The 7,111-nt window shown below is 59.5% G+C and overlaps 1 protein-coding gene across 1 annotated transcript; it reads right to left on the bottom strand.

The window, feature by feature from the left end:
• Window positions 1–1,389: 1,389 nt before the first annotated feature.
• On the bottom strand, window positions 1,390–1,728 carry QRFP (pyroglutamylated RFamide peptide; the record flags this gene model as incomplete). The annotated part of the gene is made up of 1 exon (XM_012639646.1): window positions 1,390–1,728. A coding segment is annotated over one exon (339 nt), but the record flags the coding sequence as incomplete, so codon positions are not given.
• Window positions 1,729–7,111: the final 5,383 nt, after the last annotated feature.

Genomic DNA, 7,111 nt, shown 5'->3' with positions numbered 1-7,111 from the left:
CTGCTTCTGGGGGATGTAAGTCGCTAATAGAATGGAAAACACTGTGAAATACTCCAAGGCGCCAAGCTGGGCCCAGCCCAGTGTGGTTCTAAAAGGCTAATAAAAATCCACCAATTAATTGTGACAGCTCAATGGAAAATTATTCAATTGTGAACAGGGGCAAGCTGCAGCACGAGAGGAGGAGGGGAGAAGTTGCCATAGCAACATCGATGTGTGTTCTCATCGCAGCAGTGGAAGCCAGCCTGGGAGCGAGCAGCACCCGACTGCCGCGCCTGACACGGGATGGATGCAGGAGACACCAAAGCAGCCTTTGAAATGGATGCTCCGCCTGGACCCGGGGCCGCGGCCGCTCTGGGCTGAGCGCGGGCTCTCCCTGGGAGAAGTTGTTTCCTGAATGCCCCTCGTTCTGAGAAAACCAGGGAAGGAGCAGTCAAGTGGAGGAGGAAAACACCCTGTACTGTGTTTCCCTGTACCTTGACCAACCTTCAGTCGAGGGGCTCCGGGAGAGAGGTGTGTGGGGACACGCAGTAGGACTCTTAGCTCCCCAAAGGGAAGGCGCTCAGAGCTCCAGAAAGCCGAGTTCTCGGGCACAGAGGACCTTTGGGGAAGAGGCCGGCATTCCATTGTGGTTTTGCAGTTGTTACAACTTTTATTTCAAAAGACACACAGCACTTTATATTGGAACATTTGAAATGCAGCCTTGCTATAGCAACAATGTATTCCTTCCTGGTCCCTCTCTCTGGAGACTCCTGGTGTGACAAACACCGCACCACAGAGAAGGACAGCTGTTGGAAGGGGCTCTCCGTACCACTGCAGAGGGTTCTCGCCGGAGGGATCATGTGTTACTAGGATGGAGAACGAGATGCTTTTTTCCTTTTTAACTTTCGGAACCATGCTCTGCACCCAGTGGAATGTGCTCATTCGCAGATGTACTTTGGATGTCAGCTACCGACGTCCCCGTGGAGGCTGCCAAAACTTTGATTACCCCGCTGTAGTCACTCAGTCCACTGCCTTGCTCTGCCCATTCATATTCATGGTCCAACTGCAGCCTCGTGTCCACGCCACTGGGGCCAAGGGGCTGCTAGGGGGCGAGGGGGGGGGCCTGAGACTGACGGGCTCTCGGTGAGCTGGAACAGCCGCAGCGTTGTCCTCATAAGCAAGACACAGCTCGCTTTTGGCCACCTCCTTTTCTGACACCACCTAGTTTTTTGCTTTAGCAAAGTTGGAAATCAAAAGGAAGCAAACACCTAACCAGTGCTACCGCCGGTTATGCCTTGTAATGCCTACATCTTCTCGGTGCCTTGGTCTTTGACTCTGGAGGAGAAGGTGGGAGTGAAGACAAATGGAGGGAGAGTCCACAAAGAAACCCCTTCCAAGATGCCCTGGCCCTTACTGCCGGCCAAAGTGGAAGCGGAAGCCACCTGTCTTCCTGCTGTAGCCCTTGAGCTCCTCAGCCAGGTTCCCTAACAGGACACTGGCCGCCTCGTCCTGCCTCCCAAAGCGGAACCTAAAGCCAGCATGCTCTCTGCCCATTGTCCACAGCCCCTTGGCCTCGACAAGCAGGGCCTGTGGTCGTGGATCTTTCGACCACCGAGAAGAGCCCCACATGGAGTGGGGATGGGGCCCCTCGGCCAGGCTGGCCCAGTTCACTCCGACTCCGATGCTACCCAGGGCGTCTGTGGGTCCTCTTGTGTCTGGTAGAGGAAAGCAGGTGCCCAGCGGCAGGAGAAGGAGGTAGGTTCAGGGAGTGACGGCTTATCATCTGACCCAGGAAAGAGAGGAAGTTACAGTCTGTCCACATGCCACACACGACACAGGCCCGCGCAGCCATCAGAGGGGAGCCCGGCTTCCAAGCAGTGGCAGGGACCAGGCCTTTATTTTATTAGCAGGCTCGGGAGCTGATTGAACCGATTAGGCTGGTTCTCACTCTCCTGCAGTTCCTGGATCTGACTGCCTTGGCAGCTGAGCACTGTGATGCCACCACTGCTGGATGGCAGAGCCATGCCCAGGCGGCCCCGGGAGAGCCAAGCGATGTGGGTTCATTTTTCATTTATAATTATTGGTCCTTGGGTCGTATCATCTCAGAGCCATAGGGTAGAAAGTTAAAAGCATCAATCTCCCTTGATAATAAATGGGTTTAGCTAAGCTGTTTAGCTGGGACACCCTGCTAATGTCTCTTTAACATGGAAATTAATTGCTCCTGAAAGCAGGAAACGGATTTGGTGGTCCTGGCCTAACTTGGACCCCAACCTGGGGAGGAGCGTGGGAATGTGGGGGAGCATGGGCAACCCCTGGGGAGCACTGGCGATGTGCCAGGCTCCAAGCTAAGAGATTTATGCACACACGGCTGGCTGTATTTCATCTTTGCAATAAACCTGCTTCATAGGTACTGTTAGTCCTGCTTCATAGGTACTTTTTCAGGCAGAAAAACTGTTGAAAAGGCTGAGATTGCGCCCAGGCCACACAGCTAGAAAGAGGAGGCTCTGGATTCACCATTCCAATGGCCAGATGGCTTCCTGGTGCACCAAGCCTATGGGAGATGCGTTTCACACGTGTCAGATACGGGCCTCTCAGCCCTCCTACGGGAGGTGTTACTTCAGCCCCATTTCACAGAGGGGCATCACGCTCAGACAGGTGGGGTGACTTGTCCAAGATCTCATGGCTTAAAGTGACAGAGCTGGGGTTCAAGCCCAGGTGGAATGCAAGCCCTGACCTGCTGCCCTATACCACACGTGACGGTCGGGGAGGTCTGAAACAGAACTTCCAGAACGCCCCTGCCCTAGCAACAGTTGCTCCCTTCCCTTGCAAAGGAAGCCTCTTTGGTAATGACCAGTGGTGAGTCGGAGCTGGCTCGTTCTCTGCGGAGTGGAACCGAGGATAGAATGGAGAACGCCAGCTCTGCACAAGACGGGACAGAAGTCCCCAGAGCCCTTTCCAGAAAAAGGCTCCTTCGAAAACATTTCAGAGAGGTGAGCTCAGCCAGAAAGCTTAAAAAAAAAAAAATGATGAAGCCGTGCGTGGTGGCGCATGCCTGTAGTCCCAGCACTCTGTGAGGCTAAAGCAGGAGGATCACTTGAGCCCAGGAATTCGGGACCAGCCTGAGCAAGAGTGAGACTCCATCTCTACAAAAAATTTAAAAAGTAGCCAAGCGCGGTGGCACACCTGTAGTCCCAGCTACTTTGGCGGCTGAGGCAGCAGGATCGCTTGAGCCCAGGAGCTGGAAGCTGCAGTGAGCTATGATGATGCCACTGCACTCTAGCCGGGCAACAGAGCAAGACTCTGTCTCAAAAAAAAAAGGAAAGCGCCCCCCTTTTCTACCCAAATCCAGTTCTCCTAAGCTTCTCTAGGCCCCCAGGGGCTGGAGTGACTTCCTGCCTACTGCCAGGGAAGCCTATCCATCAGGGCCTGGGCAGAGTGGGGGCTTCCCGGAGACGGTTTTCTGCAGGGGTGAGCCCTTGCCCTTCTCCCCATAGAGAGCACTTTGCCGACTGCTCTGTGGACGGGGACCTTTCCATCCTGCTGGCTAAGTCCACCTGGGGGCGCCTCTGGGTCTCTAGAAAGGTGACATCTTGGTGCAGAGCAAGTAGTGGCCTTTCTCCCCTTCTGGGGGGCCATGGACCCCTTCAGGAAACTGGGAGCATTTGCCACTGAAGATGGGGCCCCAGCACGAGTCAGGGCTTCAGGCTCCAATGTCCAGGAAACAGCAGGAAACACCCAGGGCAGAAGGCAGTGGCCCTGGCAGGGTAGCTGTGGCCCATCTCTGCTGCTGGAGCTGTCAGCAAAACAAAGTGTTGGTTTCCGCCTCTCTGGGCCTTCCCTGCCCATGGTTCCAGGTACCCTCTGCCTGCCTGTGCCCAGCTCCTGACTGGACAAGGGCCCAAGCTGGGGCTCCTACTGAGCACAGGGCGGCTGTGCTCACCGTGTGGCCGGGCCTGCTCCCAGGAGGGCTGGTGGGTCCCTGGGCTCCGGGGCTGGGCGAGCTTCTGTGGGTCCTTGTCCAGGAAGTGTGGCTCACGGGTTCTCCCTGCTTTATGTAGGCCCGTGCGTGTACTTGCCACCGCGCACCTGATTGCTGCACATTCCTGACCCTGGGATTCCACTGGGGACCCTGGTGGTGAAGGAGGGGGCAGTGACTGCGCTGATGAAAGCCCCAACACAAACAATGTGGCCTGATAAGACGACAGCCAGGCTGCCCTTCGGGGGAGAGTGGCAGCGTTGTTAACTAGGAATCGTGGGCATGGACTTGCGAGTCTCTTGGAGGCATCGCTGCCCACCCTCACTAACCCTAACAGGCCTGCCTTTGTGGGGCTGGCTTCTGGAGAGGACTTGGGGTGGGTGGATGTCCACATCGCTCACACCTGCCTGGCTAGCGGGACTGCCCCCGTGGGCAGGAGTCACAGGTACCTGTGAAGCCAGCGCTTACTCTTCCCCGTCATAGTGAGGTGCGAAGTTCTGCTCTGGAGCCTGCGAGAGGCTGAGCCGGGCAGGGGGCCGCCCTGCTTCCTAGGGGGGTGTGCAGGAGGGGGCACGCGGCTGGGCAAGCCTTCTCAAGCCCTGGCCCTGGCGCCACAGTCCGCTTGCTCCTTAGAACGCAGGCTCAGTCTTTCCAACCCTGGCAAGCCCGCCTGGCTCGGTGCCCCATGCCTGCCGGGGAATGTTTCCCAAGCTCTGCCGGCCGTGGATGCCTCATCTTTCTGAACGTTGGCTGGGTGATCACACCCCCCTTGGGCTGCAGCAGTGGGTCCCCGAGGTGAGGCTGTCACCTCCCCAGTGTGGACCTTGGCAAGGGCTCCTCGACGTCAGGCTCCTCCCACACCGGCGCCCACAGCAGAGGATGCCAGCACTTGTCACTCCTGCCCTCTCGCTCCCAGGTGGTTTCTCTCCAGGTGAGTTCACGGGCCAGGGCGGGGAAGGATGCTGTTCTCCCTGCTCCACATCTGCACAGTGAGTGTGGGGTGGAGGGGTCTGCGTGGTGGGCCCCACCTGCCCCCTTTATTGGGGACCACCTAGGGAAGCTGCCTGTGGGATCGGCTCTGGCCCGAGCCTGGCCAATGACCATGGCAGGGCACTCACCCTGTGATCACTCAACCCAGAGTCGGACGTGGCCCTCTGCTGCCCTGTGCGTGATCACGACAGCACCCTCGGGGCTGCCACAGACATGGGGGCTGCACGGCTAAGCCGGGTGGAGCCCCTGGCGGCCTGTTCTCCTGGAACTGAGCATGGGGGGAAGGCGGATGTCCAGCACATGGGTGAAGCATTTGCCTGCAGCCGCCAGCCCCCGTCTCCCGTGCCCGGGGCGGCCCTGCTCTGTCTGAGGCACCTATGGGAGCCCAGCAGGAGGCCCCCAGCCTCTGCCCCTCGGCTGGCCCAGATTCTCCCACCACTGACAGCGAGGTGGTGGGTGAGGCTGGGGCGGCTGCTCCAGCCAGGCCCAGAACTGGGCACACAGGCTGCTTCCCCCAGTCTCCAGGGGCCCTCGCCCAGCTGACCTGTCACCTGCATCTGTGGAGTATGGGGGCCCAGAAGTCACCCCCCCGCAGGGCAGAGACAGCCTCGTGGCAGAGGGTCTACCGACCAGAGGTGCACTGGCCAGAACAGCCTCCATCCCCGAGGCCGGGCCGGCCCTGAGGGGCCCAGGTGCCCTCCACCCCATGTCTGCATGCCTGTGCACGCATGTGTATGTGTGTGTGCACACGTGAGCTGAGAGGTGTGGTGTCCTCTGTCTCCCTAGTTGGTGCTGGTTGACTGTGACACTGGGTGCTGGCCACTAATGGGGGCAGCGCACAGTGGGTCCTTGTCACGCTGGAGGCCTCGCCACAGAGCTTGCCCTCGCAGGTTCCCTTGGGTGTAAAGTGAGAGGTTTGGTTCCTGAGCTGTGCTTTGCAGAACTGCTTAGGGATAGCCATGGAGCTTGGGGAGAGGGCAGTAGGGGGTCCGACCGTATAGGCCACCCCTCTGCCCCCATGAGAAAAGCTGCACTTCGCTGTGTTTGACATACTGGGCTCCAAGAAAAGGTTCTGCTGTGAAATCCGCCAGCGGCCCCTTTCAGGACCGAGACGCACGGCTCTGGGAGGTGGCCACGTCAGGTCCTGAGTGTTGGGTGCTGGTTTGGGGCGGGGCAGTGTCGGGGCGAGTATGAGGAGGCCCCATGTGGCCCACCTGTTCCCACCTACCCCATTCGATCCCCCAGGCTAGAGGTGCCTGGAGCCAAGCCAGGTGTTGGATTTGGCGCCAAACGTCCTGACTCCAGGGGTTGGCCGGGTGCCCCGACTACCACCTGGACTGAGGTTGCTTTCAGATACACTTGCTGTGTGTCTCGAAGTTTCTGGGCTCCCCTAACTCTTGAGCAGTTGGGGGGACAACGGTGCTACTGTATCTGCCGCCACCAGCCGAGCTGGGGGTGAGAGTCCTCCACCAGCAGCTGTTGGACAGGGTCTGGGCTGCCTGGAAGTGCAGGGCGGTGACACTGCGTGTCAGGGCAGCGGGGTCCGCCAGGGTCAGCCGCCCACACAGAGGCACTTCGTGCTGTCAGGGGACATGCAGAGGCCGGGGCGCTGCAGAGCTGAAGCGGCTTTGGGGCAGGGGCTGGCGGGGCAGCTGTCTCGCAAGCTGTGAGCTTCCCTGGGAAGTTGCCCTGGGCGGGGGGTGGGTCCAAGATGACCAGCCACCCCCTTCCCTCGATTGTCAAGATGAGGAAGCCGAGGCTCGGGAAGGGCGGGATTTGGGTGACAGCCTGGCAGTGCTGAGCCAAGCCCCTGACTCGGGGCATGGACCCTTCCCTGCCACCCACTTCAGCCACACGTGAGCCCTCAGAACTGGGCTCCATGCCCAGCTCGGCCGTGGGCCAGTCGCGACCTTGGTAGTCCCGTCCCTGTCTGAGCCTCCATTTCCTCACCTGGCTGGGGACAGCGGCAGTGCCCACATCCTGGGGTGCGGGGCTGTCGGGGCCGACACAGTAGCCACCCAGTGGTGTTGGCGGCGGCCGTTAGGGGGAGCCAGACAGTGGGGGCCTGGTCACCATCAGCACGGGCTTCCCGGGTCTGCTGGCACCTGCTGTCCCCTCTCAGAGCCCAGCTGTGAGATGAGGCCCCTGCCGCGGGAAACCTCTCCC

The sequence above is a fragment of the Propithecus coquereli genome, unplaced genomic scaffold, assembly GCF_000956105.1.
Source record: "Propithecus coquereli isolate 6110/MARCELLA unplaced genomic scaffold, Pcoq_1.0 Scaffold142, whole genome shotgun sequence".
NCBI classification, from domain to species: domain Eukaryota; kingdom Metazoa; phylum Chordata; class Mammalia; order Primates; family Indriidae; genus Propithecus; species Propithecus coquereli.
The sequence above is the reverse complement of the archived record's forward strand: the minus strand, read 5'-3'. Positions and strand labels throughout refer to the sequence as shown.